The following is a 24440-nucleotide window of genomic DNA, read 5'->3' as shown; positions in this document are numbered from 1 at the left end:
ACCCCGTGGGAGACCTGGTGGACTTCCTAGCTCCGGCGTCGGCCTGGCCTAGCCCGCCCGGCAGCACTGTCTGCCCTAAACTTGGGCCCCGCACGTGACTGAAGAAGGACCACGCAGGGCAGATCAGCAGCCCTAACCACGGAGGCGGGGGCTGCTGCAGATGGCCGTGAGGAGCTGCCGGGGCGCCCCGGTCACACCCCAGGCTGCCGCCGAAGGTTCTGCTGCCACCTGCCTGTCCCCACAGGACAGTAAAAGCCCCGTGGGAAGACCTGGCGGCAGCACCGCAGCCACGGAGCGCTCTGCCTCGCCTGTCACCGCAAGGTGACCGATGACTGCCAGGCAGCCGGCAAGATCCACGGCAGCATCCGCTCCCCCCAGGAGAGGCGGCGTGTCCCCTGCAGGCCGACTCGCGGGACAGGCACAGCCTCCGTCCCACGCAGCACGGAAACGATGGCCTGGCGGGAAGTCGGTGCACCAGGAGGGGCTGCCCGAGTCAGGCTCTGACAGGAGCTGCGGCGTCACGGGACAACTGCGCTCTGGGGTCAGGCCCAGGCCAGGGAACAGGGCAGTGTGGCAGCCGGCTTCCCAATCATCCATTGACAGAGGCAAGGTTTCAAGTAAAACTTTATTAGTATTTGTATATTATTCCATTTTGATCTGATAGAATTCAAACAGAGAAAACCTGCACATATTACTTGGGCTTCACAGCACGGCAGGACGAGATCCAGAGATAGGAGGGAGCCAGGTGGCCCCGAGACGCGGGCCGAGGGCTCCCCGGGAAGCCGTGGGACCCGGGTCACATACAGTTTTTAGGCTCACAAAATGAGCTCCTGCTGCCGTCCACTCCCCACGGACACCGGCCACTGCGGGTCAGCCCGGGTCTGGGTGGGCTCCTAAGTGCTCGTCTTCCGTCTCCGTCTCAGCACGTCCCAGATGCGCTGCAGGGCCACTCTGCCCATGAGGAAGGTGATGGCCAAGTTACGTCTGTACCAGTCTCTGCAGAGGAGCAGAAGCACCGAGTCGCAGCCCGGCGCCGCAGGAAAGGTGAGCCGACTGGCCCCCAGCCTCCTCACCGCTGCCCCGGCCCCTCCCTTCTGACTGGGCTGAGTCAGGCCAGGGTCAGGCCCCTGCCGTGTGCCCCACGCTCCCCCACCTTCTGCTCAGTGCTAAGTCTCTGCGGCATCTGGAGACCCACTGTGGGGACGGGGTGGGGGCAGGGGATGGGGTGGGGGTGGTCTCAGGAGCAAACATGGGGGGAAGTGGTCCTGGCTTTGGCACTTCATCTGCACACAAAGCACCGAGCACCCACTGGGAGAATCGGCTCCACCTCCCCTCTCCGGGGCAGCCGCTTGGGACCCGCATCCCACATCCCGCGTCAGAGTGCCTGGGTGACAGGGCCGGCTGCTCCGCTCCCGATCCTGCTCCCTGCTAATGCACCTGGGGAAGCAGTGGAGGACGGCCCAAGTGCTGGGGCCCCTGCACCCACGTGGGAGACCGGGAAGAAGCTCCTGGCTGCTGGATTTGGATTGGCCCAGCTCTGGCCATTGCAGCCATTTGGGGAGTGAACCAGCCGATGGAAGACCTCTCTCTCCCTATCTGTCCCTCTCTATATAACTGCCTTTCAAATAAACAAAATAAGAAGAAAAAAAAAAAAAAGGAAGAAAAGAACGAACCACAGAACCCAGATGTTTCAACAGGAGCTCCATCCCGGTCTCCCAGTGAGTGGCAGGGCCCAAGGGCCTGGGCGTCCTCTACAGTCTATCCTGCACATTATCAGGAAGCTGGATCAGAAGTGCAGCAGGGGCCGGTGCTGTGGTGTAGCGGGCAAAGCCGCCGCCTGCAGTGCCCGCGTCCCACGTGGGCGCTGGTTCCGGTCTTGGCTGCTCCACTACCGATCCAGCTCTCTGCACCGTGTGGGAGGCCCAGAAGCTCCTGGCTCCTGGCTTCAGATCGGCGCAGCTCCAGCCCGCTGCAGCCACTTGGGGAGTGAACCAGCGGATGGAAAACCTCTCTGCCTCTGCCCCTCTGTAGCTCTGCCTTTGAAATAAATAAATATATATATATATATATATAAAGAAGAAGAAGAAGAGGAGCAGCAGCTGGGACTCGAATCAGCACCGAGATACAGGATGCAGCGTCAAAGATGGCAGCCTGACCTGCTGCACCACGACGCTGCCCCATCACTGCCAGATTGTAAAGCAACTCTCAAACCTGATTTCTTGTCATTTGACCTGGAAATAGACGGGCCTTCACGAAATTCATGAAAAATGCAAATCGTGAAGGAACTATGCAGGCACTTGAAAATTTTTTTTGCACCAGAATAATAAACATCATCTAATTTCATTTTCCACAAACTTTTTGAAGTCAAGTTGTACAGGTCGTCATGTATTTGTAACTAGTTTAAAAGCTCTTAAGGGGCCGGCGCCACGGCTCACTAGGCTAATCCTCCGCCTTGCGGTGCCGGCACACCGGGTTCTAGTCCCGGTCGGGGCGCCGGATTGTGTCCCAGTTGCTCCTCTTCCAGGCCAGCTCTCTGCTGTGGCCAGGGAGTGCAGTGGAGGATGGCCCAGGTGCTTGGGCCCTGCACCCCATGGGAGACCAGGATAAGTACCTGGCTCCTGCCATCGGATCAGCGCGGTGCGCCGGCCGTGGCGGCCATTGGAGGGTGAACCAACGGCAAAGGAAGACCTTTCTCTCTGTCTCTCTCTCTCGCTGTCCACTCTGCCTGTCAAAAAAAGAAAAGAAAAAAAAAAAAAAAAGCTCTTGAGGGGCTGGTGTTGTGGCATAGCAGGTAAAGCCTCTGTCTGCAGTGCCAGCATCCCAGAGGGCGCTTCTTCGAGACCCGGCTGCTCCACTTCTGCTCCAGCTCTCTGCCATGGCCTGGGAAAGCAGCAGCAGATGGCCAGAGTCCTTGGGCCCCTGATCCACGCTGGGGACCCAGACGAGGCTCCTGCTCCTGGCTGGCCCAGCCCTGGATGTTGTGGTCATTTGGGAAGTGAATGAGCAGATGGAAGATCTCTGCCTCTCTCTTTTTCTTTTTTCAAGAAAAAAAAAAAAAAAGCTTTTGGAAAACCCGACACAATCCCAACACCGTCGCGGCATCTGATGAAACAAACGACGGAGCAGTGAAGAAACGCGTTTGTAGAACATCAACACTGGGCTCGGCGGCGCGTCTCCCGTATTTCCTGAGCACTGCGCTGGGTCTGGAGGCCTAACTGGACTGACACTTCATTTTCTGCAGGCAACTCTTGGGTGGTGGGAGGTGCTTCTGCCCAGGTCACCAGAGGCTGCCCAGTCTGTGCGGCGTGGGGGTGCCAGGGGCCAGCCTGCCTGCCAAGGCCGCGTATCAACAGCTGTGGACGGTGTTTGCCTGGATGCACCCGCCTCATCTGGCTGCCTCGACACGGTGGGCCCAAGGGGAAGCCTGCACACCCCGCACACGCCCCGCAGTCTCCACCAGCTCTCAGCCGGTGAGTGAGTGGCCGGTGAGCGAGTCGGCAGCAGCGCGTGGCAGATGCGCTCGCAGCCTCGGTTCTTCTCCACCCGCAGCGGCCGCCCTCCTCGTGAGCCTGGCCACGGGGCCCAGCGCCACTCGGACGCGAGCCCTGCTCCTGCGCTTCCAGCCCAGAGCGGGTCTCCTCTGAGGAAGAGCCCTGTCCAGAGTGTTCAGGGCCCACTCCCCAAGCGCCGCTACGCAGGTGCCACAAGCATCCCCAAGCTGCCGATTTTACTTAGGAGTGCAAAACAAGCTAGGGTCATGCAACCTCTACTCTGACAGAAGCATGAATGTCGTCAAGGGCAGGAGTGGGGACGTGCCGTTCAAACGTCCAGGGAAAAGGGAATCCGCACCTGTTGTAATGCATGTGCTTCTGGAAACTCTTCCTCAGAAATTCCTTGTAGAAGTCGGCCATTTCCTCTGCACTCAGCGTCGCCTTCGGACCTGCAAGCCAGGAACTCAAAGGGTCAACCGAAGGGAAGCGGCCGCTGCAAGGGCGGGCACTGCCCTGCTCCGCAGGACAGGGCAGGCCCCTCAGCCTCCCCTCGGCACGCCAGCAGTGAACTCTGAACCGAGCTCGGGACCACCCTGAGGCAGGCACCGTGTGCAGGCGAGGCCGCTGCCTGGGCGCCCGGACCCCACGCCGGAGCCTCTGCTTCCAGCCCAGCTCCCTGCTGACGCGGCCTTGGGAGGCGGGGACGGTGGCTCAAGCACTGGATTCCTGGTACCCGGGGGAGACCGGATGAAGTTCCTGGCTCCCGACTCGGCATGGACCAGCCTTGGCTAAGGCAGGCGTTTGGGGAGTGACCCTAGATGGAAGATAACTGTCTGTCTCTCTGTCACTTTGCCTTTCAAATAAATAAACAAATCCTTAGAAAAGAAAACAGCTCCACTCACTGTAGCATCAGGGATGGGCAGCACTGGCCACAGGGCAGGAGGCCCAGGCAGAGGCGCTCACTGGGGCTGTGCTGTCGGAGCCGCGCAGGCGCAGGCGCAGGTGGGCAGGGCGGCCCCCACCTGACCCCTCCCTTGCCGTAAGCGGCCAGGATGGACGGGTCCTCCTCACCCAAACTCGCCCACACCAAGGCCCACGCCGAGGAGAAGCACCGTGGACGCTTGCTGACTGTTCACAGCGCACAGCTGCCAGTGCTTATGAGCAGGCCCCAGCCACACCCGCACTGAGAACCAGCCACGTCCACCCCACGGACGCCGTCCTCTCCCCCGAGCGCAACACTGGGGGAAGACCTCCCCACAGAACTGCCCCGGGGACGTCTCCCAGTGAACACGCGCAGAGCGGGTGGGCCCCTAGGAGTGTGGAGTGCGGAGACCCTTCCCCTCCGCGACTGCGGACAATGTAGCAAGGGCGACCCCACCGCCTCCTGGCTGCCGCACCCAGAGGCTCCTGTCAATAAAACTTCCGCTTTGCTCAATAAAAAAAAAAAAGCCACAGAAAGCGCAGCAAGGCGCACCAGCAGAGCGCCGCTCATTCCCCGTGACAACACCCCCTCAGCTCACGCTCCCCTTCCTGCTTCCTGGCACGCGCTGTGGAGATAAACCTGGAAAACCATCAAGAGAACCCACCAGCCCAGGCCTCGTCACCAACACCTTCCCCCATGAACCTGGTGAGTGTAGACTGAGGTCTTGTTGCTTAAGAAGCAAGCAGAATTTATTTTTATTTTTTTAAAGATTTATTTATTTGAAAATCAGAGTTACAGAGAAAGAGGGAGAGGTCTTCCAGCTGCTGGTTCACTCCCCAGATGGCCACAACAGCTGGAGCTGAGCCGATCTGAAGCCAGGAGCCAGGAGCCTCTTCAAGGTCTCCCACGAGGATGCAGGGGCCCAAAGACTTGGGCCATCTTCTACTGCTTTCCCAGGCCACAGCAGAGAGCTGGATCAGAAGTGGAGCTACCAGGACTCGAACCAGTGCCCACATGGGACGCTGGCACTGCATTTACCCACTACGCCACAGTGCCGGCCCCAGCATGCAGAATTTACAATCGGAGCAACCTCGTCTTCTTGCACCAGGCACCAGTCCCCGGTGTGCTCGTCCCGCGCGTCTGCAGCGGCTCTTCCTCCAGTCCCACGGCCCGTGTAATCTCTGCCACGGGCACTCGCCACCCACCACTCGGGGCTAACTGGACGTCTCTCCTGGATGCTGACGCCGGCTGTGCAGCCCCTGGGCTCCTCCCTGCCAAGGCCCCGCACCTGCAGCTGCCCCCACCCCAGCTCCCGCCTGGACTCAGCCCCAGCCGCCCTGGGTCCCAGCGCTCCGTCCAGGAAGCAAGGCTCTGGACGGGGGTTCCCGCGTCTGTGCCGGGGCCTGCGGGCCGCGCGCAGAGAGCGGCCGCTCCCCAGACAACGCCGGGCTGGTTTTGCTCTCCCTCTTCGTGGGCTGACTCCTGCCCATTTGGAACCCGTCTGTACTGCAGAGGGCGCGACGGAAATCCAGTCTCCCAGCCACGAGTAACCGGCAGGTAGATGCTCTGTATTCACTGAGAACACGGGCGTCCTGAGGGCTACCCACGTCGTGAGTGGCTCGGCGGCCTAGCAGACCAGCTCAGGTACCACGCGCACCGTCGCGGCAGTGCTGAGGGACCACAGCCTCCACGCTGCCAGGACACAAGCCCCTCCCCACCACCTCCTGTGTAAACAGCCCTCAGGGCGCCTGCCTTCCTCTAAACACAGCCCCTCTCTCTCTCTCAACAGGTTGAGGCCCAGCCGCCTCCAATCCAGCTCCCTCCAATCCAGCTCCCTGCTAACGCGCCTGGGAAAGCAGCTGCTGACGGTCCAGGTGCTTGAGCCCTGCCCCCACGTGGAGACCTGGATGGCCTCAGCTGGCCATTTGGGAATGAACCAGAAGATGGAAGGTAACTCTCTCTCTGTTGCTCCGCACGGTAGGTGGAGGAGCTGACCCAGCCTGGCTCCCGGGCAGGGACAGGATGAGACCCAGGTGACTGACAGGCAGAACCAGGGGAGGGCACAGCTGTCACTGCGTGTCCAGTGCAACAGTCTTGACCACGCCCAGAGAACAGACTGGAGCAGGGGTCAACGGACGACACCTCACAGCACTGACTGCAACAGCTCACGCCCGCTCGTCTGCGTCTGTCCTTCCACACTACCAGAAGACTCGGCAGCTGACCAGAGACCCCACGTGGCCCACGGGCCAACCCATCTACCGTCCACGCCTCTCCAGACTCTGCTCAAAAACCATTTAAAAACCATTTTTAAAAAATGTTTATTTCTGTATACTTGAAAGGCAGCAGGACAGAGAGAGGGAGAAGAGTTCCCTGGCCTGGCTCACTCCCCACACGCCTGCCCGGGAGTGCCCACCTGGGAGTGCCCGCCTGCCCGGGAGTGCCCACCTGGGAGTGCCCACCTGGGAGTGCCCGCCTGGGAGTGCCTGCCTGAGAGTGCCCGCCTGGGAGTGCCCACCTGCCCGGGAGTGCCCACCTGGGAGTGCCCGCCTGCCCGGGAGTGCTCACCTGGGAGTGCCCGCCTGCCCGGGAGTGCTCACCTGGGAGTGCCCGCCTGCCCGGGAGCGCTCACCTGCCTGGCTCACTCCCCACACGCCTGCCTGGGAGTGCCCGCCTGCCTGGCTCACTCCCCACACGCCTGCCCAGGAGTGCTCGCCTGGAAGTGCCCGCCTGCCCGGGAGCGCTCACCTGCCCGGGAGTGCCCGCCTGCCCGGGAGTGCTCACCTGGGAGTGCCCGCCTGCCCGGGAGTGCTCACCTGCCTGGCTCACTCCCCACACGCCTGCCTGGGAGTGCCCGCCTGCCCGGGAGTGCCCACCCCAGAGCCTCCCTCCCTCACTCGGCACCCCTTCTCCTGACCTCTCACGGAGCTGCTCAACCCAACAACGAGGAGAAGCAGAGACGTACTGACCTGGTTCAGCTCTCGGGCCCAGGCCTTTCGCTCTGAGTCTTGAGTGAATAAACTCCTCCTTCTCCTGAAAGAAGATGGCCGTCAGAATCGCTCTGTGCTCCGCCCCTCTGCTCCAGGGAAGGCGGGCGGCATCCTGAGAAATGGTCCCTCTCAAGACCCGTGTTAGCTTCCTGCTTGGCCCAGGATCTGGATGGGAGGCCCAGGATCTGGAATGGGAGGCCCAGGATCTGGAATGGGAGGCCCAGGGGCTGGAAAGGGAGGCCCAGGGGCTGGAACGGGAGGCCCAGGGGCTGGAATGGGAGGCCCAGGGGCTGGAATGGGAGGCCCAGGATCTGGAATGGGAGGCCCAGGGGCTGGAACGGGAGGCCCAGGGGCTGGAACGGGAGGCCCAGGGGCTGGAATGGGAGACCCAGGGGCTGGAATGGGAGGCCCAGGGGCTGGAACGGGAGGCCCAGGATCTGGAATGGGAGGCCCAGGGGCTGGAATGGGAGGCCCAGGATCTGGAATGGGAGGCCCAGGGGCCGGCGCGGTGGCGACAGGTCAAGCGCACCAGTCTGTGTCCCGGCTGCTCCACTTCCCATCCAGCTCCCTGCTAGTGCACCTGGGAAGGCAGCGAGGATGACCCAGGTCCTTGGGCCCCTGTGCCCGCGTGGGAGACCAGAGGAAGCCCCTGGCTCCTGGCCTCAGCCTGGCCTGGCCCCGGCTGTTGCAACCATCTGGGGAGTGAACCAGTGGATGGAAGATGTCTCTGTCTGTCTCTCCCTCTCTGTTAACTTGACTTCAAATAAATTAACTTAAAAAAAAAAAAAAAAGCAAATGAGATGTGCAGTAAACTTTGGGGGTCCCGTTCACAAATGTACAGACTAAAATGCACCCGGAGGGATAAAGCTTAATTATTCCCTTCCACAGTTCATCCAGGAGGAGGCAGCACCGCCCTGGGGGCCCCGATCTGTGCCTCCAGGCGCCCCCACGCTCGTCAACAGTGACGCAGGGGGCGGAGGCTGAGGGAGCGCGCGGCTCTGGCGCCCCCGCGTGGCCACCTGTGCTATTCTTTCCCTGCCGACTCAGACCCCAGCTCACCTTAGCGAAAGTCAAGTTCTGAGCCGCCCAGAACTGCTGGTTCCACTCTTGTGTTTCCTGTCTCAACTCCCGCAGCCTCCGCTCCAGCGGCGACTCGTTTTCCGGGATGTAGAAGTGAACAGGTCGCAGGTTTGAGTACCTGTCTGGGGGTCCGATCCAGTCATGGCAAGACTTCCTCGGAGGGCAGAACCCGGAGGCCTTCAACAAAAGGAACGGGATTAACACACAAACAAGCACACCCTTGTCGCTCCAAAAGGTCAGTCTGGACTTAACAGAGGTCCTCACTACCCTTCTCGTTCTCATCTCTCACTTACCTCTCGGCAGGGCAGGCAGACCGCACAGCTGCACTGTGCCGCGGCGTCCCCCATCGCAATGCGGTCCGAGCCCGATACCCCGCCCCATCCCTGCTGTTGACAGCGAAGCACAGAAGACACCCCAAGAGCTCGGGACCCTCCACCCACACGGAGACCCAGACGGAGTTCCGGCCCGAACCCTGGCGTTGTGGCCATGTGGGGAATCAAGCGGCACATGGTAGAGCTCTCTCTGTGTGTCCCTCTGCCTTTCAAGTAGAAGAAAATAAATATGTAAAAAAGTGGTCAGTGGGTAAAGCTGCTGCTTGCAGTGCCGGCATCCCACATGGGCGCCAGTTCAAGTCCTGGCTGCTCCACTTCCAATCCAGCTCTCTGCTGTGGCCTGGGAAAGCAGTGGAAGATGGCCCAAGTGCATGGGCCCCTGCACCCATGTGGGAGACCTGGATGAAGCCCCTGGCTCCTGGCTTCGGCCTGGCACAGCCGTGGTCATTGCGGCCATTTGGGGAGTGTGCCTCCAGGACAAGGGGGAACGACTATGCACATATTCCCATCAACACCTGCTTGCCGGGCAGGCATTTGGCACAGTGGGTGAGGCACGCTTGGGAGGGCCACATCCCACATTGGTTCGAGTCCTGGTTTGCTTCTGCTTCCATCTCCCTGCTGGTGTGCACCCTGGCCAAGGCACTGGGGTCTCTGCCACCGGGCGGGACTCCGGGGCTGAGCCGCAGCCTCCCCGCCCCAGCCCTGGCTGCCGAGGGCACTTGGAGAGTCCATCAAGTGGGAGCTCTTCCTCTGCTCCTCTCTTGGGGAAAGAAAGGCCCATTTATTTGAACGGCGGAGAGACAGAGATCTTCCATGTAAAGTGAGTGTCCCGACAGCCTTCACAGCCAGGACTTCCGCTGCCTTCCAGGCACAAAGCAAGAAGCTGGATCAGAAGCGGCACCGGCACCGGATTTGGGACGTCCGTGTTTCCAGCAGAAGCCTACCCTCTACTCCACAACACTGGCCCCCTCTGTGTTTCAAATAAAATGAAAACAAATAAATAAAAATTTAAAGGGGGCCGGCGCTGTGGCGTAGCGGGTAAAGCCGCCGCCTGCAGTGCCGGCATCCCCTGTGGGCGCCAGTGTGAGTCCCGGCTGTATCCTGGGAAGGCAGTGGAGGATGACCAAGTGCTCGGGCCCTGCACCCACGCGGGAGACCCGGAAGAAGCTCCTGGCTCCTGGCTTCGGCCTGGCCCAGCGCCGGCCATTGAGGCCATCTGTGGAGTGAACCAGCAGACCTCTCTGTCTCTCCCTCTCTCTTACTCTTTCAAATACAAATAAATAAATCTTTAAAAAAAGAAGTGCCTTTGCGGACAACCACCAGAATCTGTTAGCAGCAGTCCCTCCCCTGGGCAGCGGGAACACAGGCGTGTCCTCTCCACAGGCGCTCTGGGCGCACCAGCAGTCAGAAACGCACTTTGCTACTCAGAGCCTGCACGCTCTGTGGCTGTTTATAGAGCATCTGGAAGACAGGCGCCGGGGCAGGGACACTACTGCACAGCAAGCTGGGAGTGAAGCGGTTCTGCACCCTGACTTGTGGCGCAGGCGCAGCGTCTGGCCTTCAGAACAGAGGGTCAGCTGAACCATCAAACACCAGGCTGTCAACAGAGCAACGTGAACATTAGGGAAGAAAAAAACGAAATGCACTCAGCTCGGAAATCTCTACGGTCGTGGCTGCCACCACGACCACGACCACGACCGAGACTTCCCACGGGCCCTGCCAGGAAGCAGCTCGCAAGCCCGCAGCCAAGAGGGGCGGTGTGGCCGGTGCAGGGTGGTGGCGCCCAGGGAGAGCCAGGCAGACCACAGAGGATCCTCGGGGACCTCAGGTCCTCCTGGGTGCTGACTGCAGATTTACACATCTCTCAAATTCAGCGTAGTTTTTCACACTTACAATGGACACACTCATTTTACTGTATATAAGCTATTTTTAAATGTATTTTAAATTTTTTCTAAATTAATTAATTTACTTGAAAGGTAAAAAGAGGGGGCCGGTTTGAGTCTCAGCTGCTCCTCTTCCAGTCCAGCTCTCTGCTGTGGCCTGGGAAAGCAGTAGAAGATGGCCCAAGTGCGTGGGCCCCTGCACCCACGTGGGAGACCTGGAAGAAGCTCCCGGCTCCTGGCTTCAGATCGGCGCAGCTCTGGTCGCTGCAGCCATTTGGGGAGTTGAACCAACGGCTGGAAAACAGCCCCCTCTGCCTCTCTACAGCTCTGCCTTTTAAATAAATAAATAAATCTTAATGTGGGGGGGGCAGCACCAGGTGCTAGTCCTGGTCGGGGCGCCAGATTCTGTCCCGGTTGCCCCTCTTCCAGTCCAGCTCTCTGCTGTGGCCCGGGAGGGCAGTGGAGGATGGCCCAGGTGCCTGCACCCGCATGGGAGACCAGGAAGGGGCCCCTGGCTCCTGGCTTCGGATCAGCACAGTACCGGCCATTGCGGCCATTTGGGGAGTGAACCAATGGGAGGAAGCCCTTTCTCTCTGTCTCTCTCTCTCTCTCTCACTGTCTATAACTCTACCTCTCAAATAAAAGAAAAGAAAAGAAAAGAAAAAAAAAGAAAAGAAAAAGAAAAAAGAAAAGGCAGAGAGATCTTCCAGGGCTGGTGTTGTGCTGCAGTGGGTAAAGCCACCACCTGTGACACCTGCATCCCACAAGGGCACCAGTTCAAGTCCCAGCTGCTCCACTTCTGATCCAGCTCCCTGCTAGTGGCCTGGGAAAGCAGCAGAAAATGGCCCAAGTCCTTGGGCCCTGCACCCACGTGGGAGACCCGGAGGAGGCTCCTGGCTCCTGGCTTCTGATCAACGCAGCTCCGGTCGTTGCAGCCAATTGGAGAGTGAACCAGCGGATAGAAGACCTTTCTCTCTCTCTCTGCCTCTGCCTCTCCTCTCTCTGTGTGACTCTTTCAAATAAAATAAATAAATCTTTAAAAAAAAGAAACTCCATTTAATCCAAGAGAAAAATAAAATAAAACAAAGAAATGAACATTTGCTCGGCAGCTGGAAGGCACCTCCTCCAGGAGGCCTCCGAAGCTCGCCGCAGCGTTACGGGCCGCGCCTCCTAGCAGCCGAAAAATGCAGGTCTCGCGACATCTAACACAGACCAGCTGCTGCCCACCCGATGCCCACTGATGAATTCATCTGCAAAGGCAGAGACAGTAGTCTCAGAAACTGACACAGCTGACCAGGCGGGCTGACAGTGACCACAGGCTACAGAAGGGAGAGGAGCCACGGGCAGCAGGGGACGGGGTTGGGTCACTCTAAGAAAGGGCGTGGAGAGCTTAAAGTTCATCAGCGCCATCCAGGTCTACGCCGTCCCCAGCTCGAGTCTGGTGGTCTCGCAGGTCCCTGGACCCCACCCTGACAGTCACCTAAAGACCAAGAGAAGGCCGGCAGGGGCGGGGGGTGGGGCAGCCGTCAGCTCTCCCTCCGACAGCTCCACACCGAGCCGGCCTCTCTCCAAAGCAGCCCAGTGAGTCTGGGCCACAATGTCCCCAAACCTTTCAATTCCAAGCGCTCTAAAAATAGGGATTTCAAGGGTGCCAGGAGTGAGCGGTAGTGCGCACGCTGGGGCAGCCCGACGGGGCGGCGCCCGGCCACTTCCTGTGGCGCAGGCCCAGTTTTATCGTGTGGCCACAGGGACGTGGGTCACACACAGAGCTGCTGCGCGGTCACCTCACAGCCCTGCCCTCAGCTAGTAGAGCGCCTGGGGCCTGCGCTCAGCTCCGGAAGGCACCACGCAGAGCCGAGCCAGCGCCGTGACTCAGCAGAGCCGGCAGGCGGTGACCGCGCCAGACGCGCAGAGTGAAAGAATCTTAACAGATGAGGTCAAGGAAGAGTCCTGCCTTTCTCCTGGAAAGACAGAAAGAGAGAGAGAGAGAGAGAGAGAGAGAGAGAGAGAGAGAGAGAAGGAGAGGGAGGGAGAGAGGGAGGGAGGGAGAGAGGGAGAGAGGGAGGGAGAGAGGGAGAGAGGGAGGGAGAGAGGGAGGGAGGGAGGGAGGGAGATCTTCCATCTGCGAGGGCAGGGGTAGGCCAGGCTGAAGTCAGGGGGCCAGAACCTGACCCCACCTGGGCGCAGGAGCCCCGGCACTTGAGCTGGAAGTGGAGCCGGACACTAACCGACACCCTGTGCCACGAGATGCGGTGTCCCAAGCACAGCCTCTGACCATCGTGCCAAACACCCTCAAGTTAGAGTTTTGGTAAAAAAACAAACACAAAACCCGACAGAAAATGCCCCTCGCCGTCCAGATGAGCTGCAGACCAGTGAGAGTTACCACGCCATTCAGAGACTGGACGAGGGCCTAGGGAGGGAGGGCTGCCTCTCTGCCTGCAGCCAGGGGCGGCCAAGGCCGACAGCGGTCAGGAAGGTGCCAGCCGTTAGCAGGGAGCTGGACCGGAGGCGGAGCAACCGGAACTTGAAACAGCGCCCATGAGATGTTGGCCTCACAGGCAGTGGCTTAACCCGCTGCACCACAACGCCAGCCCCCCTAAAAAGGTTTTATTCCCCCAAAGATATTTACGGAATGATAGAACATTCAAGATCACCACGTCAATGCAGTCTTTAGACTTTCCTATCCGTAGGTCCTCTAGAAGCAAATCTGTGCCCCTGTGTTTGGAGACGCCGGAAGGAAACCTTCCTAGACCGGCGGCGCGAGCGCTTCCTGAGCGAGGCTGTCCCAGCTCGGCCGTCTCCAGGCTTCTGCTCTTCACCAACCAGGCCTCCGGAGGGCTGCTCGGTTACACCTTCACCCCGGTGTTGCCCACACAGCCACGAAACCCGGTCCTCACGGCTGGCCCCGCCCCAGGTGACCTCCCGGGGATGCGGTGGGCGCTCCCACTTCTTCCCCCACAATTCTGGGACTAGACTCCAGGTGTCTCCTGCCCCCTCCCGTCCAGGGCTGCCTAGACTCCAGGTGTCTCCTGCCCCCTCCCATCCGGGGCCTTGCCTGGCTCCTGGCGTCCGCCCCCACCCTCCCCAAGCCTCGGAAGCCCCTCAGCAGGCCTCAGGCGCAGCCCCGGGCCCTCCGGGCTCTCGCTCAGCCCCAGGTGAGGGGCCCCCCAGCTGTGGCCCCTTGCCCACAGCTGCTTCTCCCGCAGGCCCATGGGTCCCCGGGGCCCCTCCCTCTTCTCGGTGGCACCAAGCAGCTGGGGGAATGGAGTCCCTCCCATGGACTCTCCCCTGGCAGGGCTTAACTTACAGACCATGTCGTGGTGTCATCTACGTTACACAGGGTTGGCGACAATGGAAACACCGCCAGGACAGCCAGCCATTCTTTTTTTTTTTTTTTTTTTTTTTTGACAGGCAGAGTTAGAGAGAGAGAGTCAGAGAGAAAGGTCTTCCTTCTGCTGGTTCACTCCCCAAATGGCCGCAACGGCCGGAGCTGTGCCGATCTGAAGCTAGGAACCAGGAGCTTCCTCCTGGTCTCCTATGTGGGTGCAGGACCCAAGCACTTGGGCCATCCTCCACTGCCTTTCCGGGCCACAGCAGAGAGCTGGACTGGAAGAGGAGTAACCGGGACAGAATCTGGCGCCCCGACCGGGACTAGAACCCGGTGTGCTGGCGCCACAGGCGGAGGATTAGCCAAGTGAGCCGTGGCGCTGGCCAAGCCAGCCATCTTTACAGATGAAAATATACATTCATTCATTCATAGGGAGGGGGAAAGAGATTTTTCATCCACTGGTTCCCTCCAGATGGCTCCAACAGCCAGACTGAAGCCAGGAGCTTCACCTGGGGCCTTCCCACTTGCGTGGCAGGGACCAAGCACGTGGGCCGTCTTCTGCTGCTTTCCCAGGCAAAATAGCAGGGCGCTGGACCGGAAGTGGGGCAGCCAGGACTCGAACCAGCACCCCATGGGATGCTGGCACTGCAGGCGGTGTCGCTCCCCGCCCAGCAGTGCTGAGCGAGCTGATGGCTGGGGCTGGGTGCCCTGAACGGCCGGCTCTGGAGCCTGTCCAGGACTTCCCTGTGAACTCCGAGCAGCCGGGAGAGGGGACCCCGGTCCTCCTGAGGCCCCGGTGCCAGTGGACAGGTCAGCGACGCAAGGCAGCCTTGGCCAGCTGCTGGAGTAGGGCAGAGGGAGCTGGCGCAGAGGTCCAGACACAGCTGGGCCTGGGCAGCCGCTGCTGCTGGGGGTGGGGCCCACGGCCAGGCTTAGTGAAACCGGCACTGCCCCGCACCCTCCTCACGTCCCGCAGGCCTTTCCTGCCGCAGACCCAGACGCCTTCCCGCCTCTCACTGTCAGTTCTGTCTGGCGCCTGGGCAGTCTCAGTGCAACGTCACAGCTGAGCGGAGAGCAGCACAGCCCAGCTGGGGCCTGCAGCCACACCAGCCCTGTGCTGCAGGGGGCTAGGCCGCTGCTCCTGACGTCAGCATCCAGCGGGGTTCAAGTCCCCGCTGCTCTGATGACTGAGCAGGCGGCACGTGACTGACGGCCCGAGTGCCCAGCCCGACCCCTCGCAGGAGCGCCGGGCGCGGTTTCAGGCTCCTGGGCAGTCCTGGCCCAGCCCTGGTTGCTCTCGCTCGCTCGCTCGCGCTCTGTCACTGTCTTCCAAATTAAAAAAAAAAAAAAAAAACTATTGGTGCTAAGCAACTGAATCCTTTTAGGCAGGATTGTAATACCTGATCTTCAGTATTTTATTCATCAGCCTAGAGTCAATATAATCTCCAGTGTTCCACAGAAAAGCCAGCCGAACAGTCCCATGGCTGTCTTGGAGCTGGTCCCCAGAGCAGCCCCGCCCACCCCGGCCTTCCCTGCTTCCCCACTGGCCGGGCCTGAGATTCTGGGCCCGCCCCGTCCAGGCCCCGCCCCGGGAATGCTCCGAGCCATCCCAGCCTGCGCAACAAGAAGCTCACGTTCCCACATCCAGGAGCCACCGAGGGAAGAACCTGCGCTGTTGCATGGTGGGTGAGGACACCGCCTGCAGCGCCAACATCCCACATGGGCGCCGGTTCGTGTCCCGGCTGCTCCACTTCTGATCCAGCTCCCTGCTAATGGTCGGGGGAAAGCAGCGGAGGTGGGCCCCAGTGTTTGGGTCCCTGCACCCACGTGGGAGACCTAGCGCCAGGCTAGCCCAGCTCCGGCTACTGTGGCCCTTTGGGGAGTAAACCAACAGACAGATCTCTCTAACTCTGCCTTTCAAATAAAATAAGTAAATCTTAAACGAAAAGAAACTGACCCACAGATGCCCCCGCGTGGCCTTTGCGGCCCTCGCTCTGGCCCTGTGAGCAGGCACTTCCACGTCACCAGCAGCTGCGCCCTGGGAGAACACCGCTTTGTAAGAGGAAAGTCCCGTCAGGGGGCACAGTGCCGGAACGCCGCCCGGCGCCCTGAAACCTGGCTTCCCCGGGCCCTGGCAAGCCCGAGCCTGACACTCCCCGGGAGCCGCCTGGCCGGCCCGCGCGCATCTCAGAGGAAGGGTCAAGCCCCGTCTCGCCTGTCGGGGGCGGGAGCCGAATCCTTCTGCCTCCGTAACCGTGCGGTGCCAGGCCGGGCACCTCCTCCTGGAAGTGCCCTGCTCAACCCAGTGACCGTGGGCAAAGCAACGGGGAAGGAAAGAGGGGCAGCGTTCCTGCCAGGCCAGGGCCGGGGCCCACGCCTCCACCATGCCCACTCCACAGACGCCACACCACACCCTCAGCTCACCGAGAGGGCAGCCCACGCCGAGCGGGCTTCCCACTCGGAAACCAACAGGGAGTCTCCTGGTTTCGGAAGGGCATCCCACGGACGCCATCACCCTGCTAAGGACGCACCTCGCCCTTCCCGCCCCCGTGGCCAGAGCCACGGCCTTGCCACCTGGCAGCGCCGGCACAGAGTGTCCTGAGCTTGTCCGGCTCCACTGCTCTCAAGCCAGGCTGCCCGCCGGCCGTGGGCCAGTCCAGCGCTGCGAGCGTCACACTTTCCCTGGGAGGCCTCGGGATGAGTGGACTTGGCACCAGCATTTGCATTTGAAGATTTATTTATTTACTATTTAGAAGGCAGAGTGACAGAGAGAGAGGCAGGGGCCGGCACTGTGGCGCCGGCATCCCGAATGGGCGCCGGTTCTAGTCCCGGCTGCTCCTCTTCCAGTCCAGCTCTCTGCTATGACCTGGGAAAGCAGAAGAAGGTGGCCTAAACCCTTGGGCCTCTGCACCCACATGGGAGACCTGGAGGAAGTACCTGGCTCCAGGCTTCAGATCAGATCAGCTCAGCTCCGGCCGCTGTGGCCAAATGGGCAGTGAGCCAGCAGATGGAAGCCCCCCCGCCCCCCCGTCTGTAACTCTACCTGTCAAATAAATAACTAAAATCTCACGTCCCAGATGCGGGGCTGAGACAGGAGGCAGGAGCTCCGTCGTGGTCTCCCACATGGTGGCACCTGGGCCCTTGCCCACGGCCCTCCCAGACGCACTGGCAGGAAGCTGAGTCGGAGGCAGAGCGGCCGGGTCTCAGAGCGGCACTGTGGCAGGGGACGCTGATCTGGTGGCATCACAACACCAGCCCTGGCACCAGCACCACTGCAGGCAGCGGGGACGCACGCGGCGCCACGTGGCCCCACCGGGCGGGACCTGTGCGTGGCGGTGTCCACGGGGCCACGGGGCGAGCCTGTGCAGGAAGCACCAGCACCACCACACACGACTCCACCGCTGCTTCAGCAACACAGTTCACGGTCAAAAAGCACAAGAGGGGCCGCTGTCGCGGCGTAACAGGTGCCAGCACCCCGTACCGGCACAGGTTCAAGTCCTGGCTGCTCCACTTCCCATCCAGCCCCTGCTAACGCTCCTGGGGAAGCAGCAGAGGACGGCCCAGCCCTTGGGCCCCTGCCACGCGCATGGAGACCCAGGTGGAGCTCCTGGCTCCTGGGTTCACCCTGGCCCAGCCCTGACCACAGCAGCTGTCTGGGCAGTGACCAGCAGCAGATCTCTCTCTCTCTGTCTCTAACTGCCTTTCAAATAAATAATGTATGCATGCCTTAAAGATCCTGCAGGTAAGCTACGAGACCCCCGGCGCACACCACCCAGGACGCGGTCTGGGAGGGGCAGGGTGCGGGGACACTGGGCAGCTGAGGTTTCGCTGGGCTGGGGTGAGAGCGACGCCTGACAGGAGTTCTGCAGTGCTTCTGTTAGGAGCCAGGGGCCAGAGAGGGAATGCAGCGCGCGGGACGGACTCAGGGGCGGAACAGAGAACGAAGGAGAGACACGGACACCAGAGAGACGCGGACACGAGGGAGAGACGGATACGAGGGAGACATGGACACGAGGGAGAGACGGATACGAGGGAGAGATGCGGACACGAGGGAGAGATGCGGACACGAGGGAGAGACGGATACGAGGGAGACATGGACACGAGGGAGAGACGCGGACACGAGGGAGAGACGTGGACACGTGGGAGAGACGTGGACACGAGGGAGAGACGCGGACACGAGGGAGAGACGCGGACACGAGGGAGAGATGCGGACACGAGGGAGACGCGGACACGTGGGAGACGCGGACACGAGGGAGAGATGTGGACACGAGGGAGAGACGGACACGAGGGAGACGTGGACACGTGGGAGAGACGTGGACACGTGGGGGAGACGTGGACACGAGGGAGAGACGTGGACACGTGGGAGAGACGTGGACACGAGGGAGAGACGCGGACACGAGGGAGAGACAGACACGTGGGAGACGCGGACACGAGGGAGAGATGTGGACACGAGGGAGAGACGGACACGAGGGAGACGTGGACACGTGGGAGAGACGTGGACACGTGGGGGAGACGTGGACACGTGGGGGAGACGTGGACACGTGGGAGAGACGTGGACACGTGGGAGAGATGTGGACACATAGGAGAGACGTACTCACCCTGGAAGGCGCCCTCGGGAACACCCGACCTGGGGCGCCCGCAGCAGGCCCAGCACACACGACTGCCCTGGGCAACAGCGGCTCCCCAGCTCCCTCCAACACCCGGCAGCACGGACACTCGGACCCCGAGCACACGGCGGGGGTCACAATGCTGGACGCGGCCAAGCGGCTCCGGCTCTGCCCTGCCTCTTCCGGAGAGCACCGGACCACACGGCCCCAGACGGCCCTGGACCACACGGCCCTGCACGCCACTGGACCACGCGGGCCCGCACAGGACCAGACCACACAGCCCCAGACGGCCCCGGACCACACAGCCCCAGACGGCCCTGGACCACACGGCCCTGCACAGCACCGGACCACACGGCCCTGCACGCCACTGGATCACACGGGCCCGCACAGCCCCTGACCACACGGCCCGCACAGCCCCTGACCACACGGGCCCGCACAGCCCCTGACCACACGGCCCGCACAGACCGGACCACACAGCCCCGCACAGCCCCTGACCACACGGCCCGCACAGACCGGACCACACAGCCCCGCACAGCCCCTGACCACACGGCCCGCACAGACCGGACCACACAGCCCCACACAGCCCCTGACCACACGGCCCGCACAGACCGGACCACACGGCCCGCACAGCCCCTGACCACACGGCCCTGCACGCCACTGGACCACACAGTCCCAGACGGCCCCGGACCACACGGCCCTGCACAGCCCCTGACCACACGGCCCGCACAGGACCTGACCACACGGCCCGCACAGCCCCTGCGCGGGTCCGGTTCTCCAGCAAGCAGCCTGCGGGACCTGTTGCGGCGCTGGCACCGGCGCCCAAACCGGCCGCGGAAACGCCGCACCCCGCGCAACCCTCTCGTTGCTACACGGCTGCCCCCGCCAGCGCCTTTCAGAGGCTGAATCCTCCCCAGACACCCGCGAGCCTGGTGGGTGTGCGCGCGTGGGAGCGGAAGTCGGGGCGGCGGCCGCACGAAAACCCGCAGGCCCAAAGTGTCGCAACGGCCAGCGGGCTCCCTCTCGTCGCTCCGTAACCACTGCCGGGCCCGGCTCCGCGCCGGCCTCACCGCCCCTCTCGTCGCTCCGTAACCACTGCCGGGCCCGGCTCCGCGCCGGCCTCACCGCCCCTCTCGTCGCTCCGTAACCACTGCCGGGCCCGGCTCCGCGCCGGCCTCACCGCCCCTCTCGTCGCTCCGTAACCACTGCCCGGCCCGGCTCCGCGCCGGCCTCACCGCCCCTCTCGCTCCGTAACCACTGCCCGGCCCGGCTCCGCGCCGGCCTCACCGCCCCGGCCCGCCAGCGCCTGAGGACAAGCACGGCCGGCCGCACGCCGCGGCCGCAGCCACTCGCCGAGCCCCTCCGGGCGCTTCTGGAACTCGCCCTCGGGCAAACACCAGGTCCGTGCACCGCGGCGGTGGGCGCCAGACCGGGGGCGGCCCGGCAGCCCCGGCAGCGCGCTTACCCCGCTCGGCGCTGCTTCCCTGCGCTCCGCACCGCGCTCCGGGGCCCGCCGCCCGCCGCCGCCCGCGAAGGCCCGGCAGAGGGGCGGGACGAGGGTCCGCGGCGCCCGCCGCACCGCCGCCATGGGGCCGCGCCCACCTTGCTCCCGCGGCACCCGGCGGCGTTCGCGACGGCGAGCGGGGCTGCCTTACGGCAGGGTCGCAAAGCCGGCGGGCGCGCCGCGGAGGGGCCGACCGCGCGCTTTTCCCGCGGTGACACGGCTCGCGGAGGGGGTCTGTGGGGACGGGGCGGCGCGGAGGAGGCCTGCCGGGACCGGGCAGCGCGGGCGAACGCCGGCGACAGTTCCCCGATCCCTGTCGTCCCAGAGGCCCGGGGCGCGGCTCGAGGTGAGGCGCGGGCGCGGAGCCGTCTTTTCCCAGGGCTTGGGGGTGGTCGGCCCCGGACGGGGGCGCCGCGGGCTCTGCGGAAGTCGTGGGCGGCAGCGGAGCGCGTGATGGCGCGGGTGAGTGGTGCGGGGGCGCCGGCGATCGCGTCTGCTCTCTCCGCGCGCGCGCCGGCGCGGGGCTCCGCCGGGCCACCCTGCTCCCCCCCACGGGCTCCCACGCGGCCGCGCCTGGCCGGGTTCCCCGCCGGGCTGGGCCCCGCTCCGCGCCCCTCCCGCCCGTCCTCGCGGGGCGCCCGGGCCTCGGCCTCCCCCGCGCGCCCATTGTGAGGTCAGGGCCGGCGGCGAGCCGGGGGCCCGGGGCCGAGACGCCCGGAGCGGCCGCTGCGGCCAGTAGCTGCCGCCGCCGCCGGCCCCTTCACCGGCCGCCCCGTCCAGACCGAGCCGGGGGGCTGAAGGGGATGCCGTTAGGGGCCCGGCCCCGCCGCCGCACCCGGTGAAGGGCTGATCTTCCACCTCGCCGCCGCGCCTCCGGGGAGCCGGGACCTCCGCCGGGTAAAGTGCGAGAGGGAGGGAGGCCCGGGCCCGCGGCGGCGCCCGCGGGCCCTCGTGGGAGGCAGTGCAGGCAGAGTGGGCGCTGTCCCGGGCGGGGAGCCCCGGCGGAGCTTGGGGCCCCGTCGCGGGGCCTGTCCCGCATTCTGCTGGCCCGGGCGTGCCCTGCGGGCTGTTCTGTGCCGCGGGCCGGGCGGCCCCTCGGGTTGGCCCTGGGCCTGCCGGCCGGGGTCCGCGGACCTGCCGGCGGCCGCTCTGAATGAGCTCTCTTGTCGCCCCGCAGCGCTCGTGAGCCCAGGCAGCGGAGCATGGACATGGGAAACCAGCACCCGGCCATCAGCAGGCTGCAGGAGATCCAGCGGGAGGTGAAGGCCGTGGAGCCGCAGGTGCTGGGCTTCAGCGGGCTGGCGGACGACAAGGCCTACCGGAGGCTGGAGCGCATGCTCACGCGGCAGCTGTTCGAGATCGACTCCGTGGACACCGAGGGCAGGGGGGACGTCCAGCAGGCGCGGAAGCGGGCGGCGCAGGAGACGGAGCGGCTGCTCAAGGAGCTGGAGCAGAACGCCAGCCACCCGCGCCGCCTGGAGATCCGGAACCTGTTCCGCGAGGCGCAGGCGCTGGCGCAGGACGAGATCGCGCCCTTGCACAGCGGGGGAGGCTGCGCCGCGGACGAGGTGGAGGAGCGCCTGCAGGACATCGTGCTGCGGCTGACGCACGTCAAGACCGGCGGCAAGGTCTCGCTGCGCAAAGCCCGCTACCGCGCGCTGAGCAGGGTGTGCGCCGTGCAGGAGATCCTGGAGGACTGCCTGCGGAAGCAGCCGTCGCTGCCGCTGTCCGAGGACGCGCACCCGTGCGTCGCCAGGATCAACGCCGTGATGTGCACGGTGAGCAAGGCCCGCGGCACGGTGGTCGCGCTGCTGATGGGCGTGTGCGCCGACGAGACCTGCCGGCACCTGTCCTGCGTGCTCTCGGGGCTGCTGGCCGACCTGGACGCGCTGGACGTGGCCGGGCACCCGGACATCAGGAACTACCGGAGGGAGGTGGTGGAGGACATCCACAAGCTGCTCAAGTACCTGGAGCTGGAGGAGGAGGCGGACACGACCCGCGCCTTCGACCTGGGCCAGAACCAGTCCATCCTCGAGATAGAGAAGGTGCGCGCCAGGACGCGGGAGGTCAGGGCCGAGCTTCTGCGCGCGCAGAGCCCGGCCGAGCTGTACCTGAGCTCCAAGACGGAGCTGCAGGGCCTCATCGGGCAGCTGGACGAGGTGAGCCTGGAGAAGAACCCCTGCATCCGGGAGGCGCGCAGACGGGCGGTGATCGAGGTGCAGACGCTGGTCACCTACGTGGACCTGAAGGAGGCGCTGGAGAAGAGGAAGCAGAGCGTGGGCGCCGAGCACCCGTCCCACCAGGCCGTCTGGAGCGTCCTGGGGAACCTGTCGGAGATCCAGGGGGAGGTCCTGTCCTTCGACGGCAATCGCAGCGACAAGAACTACATCCGGCTGGAGGAGCTGCTCACCAAGCAGCTGCTGGCCCTGGACGCGGTCGACCCGCAGGGCGAGGAGAAGTGCAAGGCCGCGCGCAAGCAGGCCGTGAAGCTGGCGCAAAACATCCTCAGCTACCTGGACCTCAAGTCGGACGAGTGGGAGTACTGACCGCGAGTGGGCACCGGCCGCGAGGGGGCACCGGCCGCGAGTGGGCACCGGCCGCGAGGGGGCACTGGCTGCGAGTGGGGCACTGGCTGCGAGTGGGGCACCGGCGCGAGTGGGGCACTGAGCCCGCGAGTGGGCGCCCGCGAGTGGGAGCACTGAGCGGCGGGTGCGGAGCCCGCGCGGCGGCCCGGCGTGTTTTGCACTGCGTGAGACCTCCACATCTCGTGGCGCGCCCGCTCCCCAGCCGGGCTGTGGTTTGTACTTGCATATTTCAGTCTCAGTATTTGTAACTTGATGAAATTATATTCAGTACCTGCTGCTTTTGATGTCGCTAAGCAGCTGTCATTACAGGACGGCCCCTTCGTCCCCTCCCTCCCTCCCGGGCGGGCGCGAGGTCTGTGGCTGGTGTTCCCCGCTTTCCATCAGAAAGGGAAGTAGATGTAGTTCTTGTGATTGTAAGTGGGGGTGTGCACGTATTAATACGCAAATTTAAGCGTAAACTGGGCATGACTTCACGGAATACTGGAAGAATTATGAGAAGGGGGAAGTTTTGGTTCCACAGTGCAGTGGGGCACAGACCCCCCCACCCCCCACCCCGGGTTTGCGCTGAGGCCCCGCCCAGCCCGGGGGTGGGTGTGTCCTGCTCCGGTCTCTGTCTCTGAGAAGTTAACCCTCTGTGTGCCGCGTGATCATGAAGACACCCAGCAGCCTCGGAGAGGGGAGCGGAGCGCCGGCTGTCAGACGCCCTCGGCTGGGTTTGCTGTGGATCTGCACCCGAGGGCCCGGTGCCAGGAGGATGAGAACCCCGGGCCGGTCACAGGAGGCGGCGTCTGCTGCCCGGGGCCGCTCCGAGCCCACCGCCGGCAGGGAGAGGCTGCGCCCGGCACGCGGCAGGGCGGCCCTGTCCGCACTTCCCGAGGACCGCGTGTGCCCGTGCCCTGGCAGTGCCTTTCCCGGAGCGGCCCTGACGAGGGCACGGTGCCCCGAGTCGGCAGCCGGGCAGGAGGTGAGAGGTAGAGGAATAGGCTTAAGTGCCTGCGAGGAGCTGAGGTCGGCCCCAGAGGTGCGGCCCCTCCTGCTGCACACGCAGACCCTGTGTGCTGGGGCTGGAGCCCTGGCGCCTGCCGGTGCTCAGCGCAGTCCCTGGAGTGCTCATCTGGCCCGGCGCTGTGGGCACGTTAGCGTCAGCCTCTCCCCTCAGCGCCCGACGCTCTGACAGCTGACGTCTGGTTTCTGCGGCCGTGCGGCCGGCGCACTGGAGCGGTCCGCGTCGGCCCTGAGTGGCCGTCCAGCACGGACTGCGTCCCTTCCGAGCCTGTCTGTGCCACGGCTGCTGCCCACAACCAGCCCTCACGCACGGGGCCTGTGGCGCCCGAGCCCGTGGGAGCCGCCGTGTGCCCGAGCCGACGCCTGTACGCCCGGGGTGTGTTAGCTTTTCGCGCTTGTTTTACGTCGCTGGTTTTTATCTGGTTTCGGGGGTCTGTGTTCATTTTGTCTGCAAAGCTTGTACCACGCCGGTGTTTTCCCTGGGGAGGAGTGGCCGATCGCGGTGCGCTGGGTCCCCGCCCCTGTTAACCACGGGACCGTTGGTACCGATTAGCGCCCTTGGTGATCCACGCAATAAATCTCGGCTTCATGTTTGTAGTGGAGAGAGGCTGAGTCTGGTGTGTTCCCTCTGGCCCCGCCCGTCGTCACCTGACGTGTGTGACGTGGGAGGGTCCCTGTAGTGCCAGGCCGGCGGAGCGTGGCGGGTGGGCTCCTTGCTG

At 63.6% G+C, this 24440-nt stretch overlaps 2 protein-coding genes across 8 annotated transcripts; one reads left to right on the top strand and one right to left on the bottom strand.

Moving 5' to 3' along the window:
* Window positions 1-607: 607 nt before the first annotated feature.
* Window positions 608-20261, bottom strand: COA8 (cytochrome c oxidase assembly factor 8). Of its 4 annotated transcripts, XR_011384991.2 has the most exons (6): window positions 20093-20236; window positions 8460-8657; window positions 7380-7443; window positions 3850-3940; window positions 1674-2037; window positions 608-996 (listed from the first exon to the last, which is right to left on the bottom strand). XR_011384991.2 is itself a non-coding variant. In XM_051834886.3 (5 exons), the coding sequence occupies exons 1-5, from the start codon at window positions 20213-20215 to the stop codon at window positions 894-896; spliced, it is 579 nt and encodes a 192-aa protein (XP_051690846.1). In that variant the 5' UTR covers window positions 20216-20261; the 3' UTR covers window positions 608-893. The 4 variants fall into 4 exon arrangements, 3 of the variants coding, with proteins under 3 accessions (XP_051690846.1, XP_069921545.1, XP_089178911.1); XM_051834886.3 differs by lacking the exon at window positions 1674-2037 and having other exon boundaries at window positions 20093-20261; XM_070065444.2 differs by lacking the exons at window positions 1674-2037; window positions 20093-20236 and adding an exon at window positions 8774-12262.
* BAG5 (BAG cochaperone 5) lies at window positions 19897-24323 on the top strand. 4 transcript variants are annotated; one of them, XM_051834878.3, is made up of 2 exons: window positions 19897-20027; window positions 21309-24323. In XM_051834878.3, the coding sequence occupies exon 2, from the start codon at window positions 21334-21336 to the stop codon at window positions 22675-22677; it is 1344 nt and encodes a 447-aa protein (XP_051690838.1). In that variant the 5' UTR covers window positions 19897-20027; window positions 21309-21333; the 3' UTR covers window positions 22678-24323. The 4 variants fall into 4 exon arrangements, with proteins under 4 accessions (XP_051690838.1, XP_051690836.1, XP_051690837.1 ...); XM_051834876.3 differs by lacking the exon at window positions 19897-20027 and adding an exon at window positions 20317-20477; XM_051834877.3 differs by lacking the exon at window positions 19897-20027 and adding an exon at window positions 20473-20593.
* Window positions 24324-24440: the final 117 nt, after the last annotated feature.

This window comes from Oryctolagus cuniculus, chromosome 20, assembly GCF_051225735.1.
Source record: "Oryctolagus cuniculus isolate XC-2025 breed Fujian yellow rabbit chromosome 20, ASM5122573v1, whole genome shotgun sequence".
In the NCBI taxonomy this organism is placed as follows: domain Eukaryota; kingdom Metazoa; phylum Chordata; class Mammalia; order Lagomorpha; family Leporidae; genus Oryctolagus; species Oryctolagus cuniculus.
This window is presented reverse-complemented; position numbering and strand designations above follow the sequence as displayed.

What these genes read in the sequence shown, in the direction of transcription:
- COA8 (XM_070065444.2), bottom strand. Translation starts at nt 8,989, where the DNA reads ATGTGCCGCTTGATTCCCCACATGGCCACAACGCCAGGGTTCGGGCCG. An exon ending in AGAACTTGACTTTCGCTAAG is followed by an intron (nt 7,444 to 8,459) that starts GTGAGCTGGGGT and finishes ATCTTCTTTCAG; the next exon opens with GAGAAGGAGGAGTTTATTCA. An exon ending in AAGCACATGCATTACAACAG is followed by an intron (nt 997 to 3,849) that starts GTGCGGATTCCC and finishes GCTCCTCTGCAG; the next exon opens with AGACTGGTACAGACGTAACT.
- BAG5 (XM_051834878.3), top strand. Translation starts at nt 21,334, where the DNA reads ATGGACATGGGAAACCAGCACCCGGCCATCAGCAGGCTGCAGGAGATC.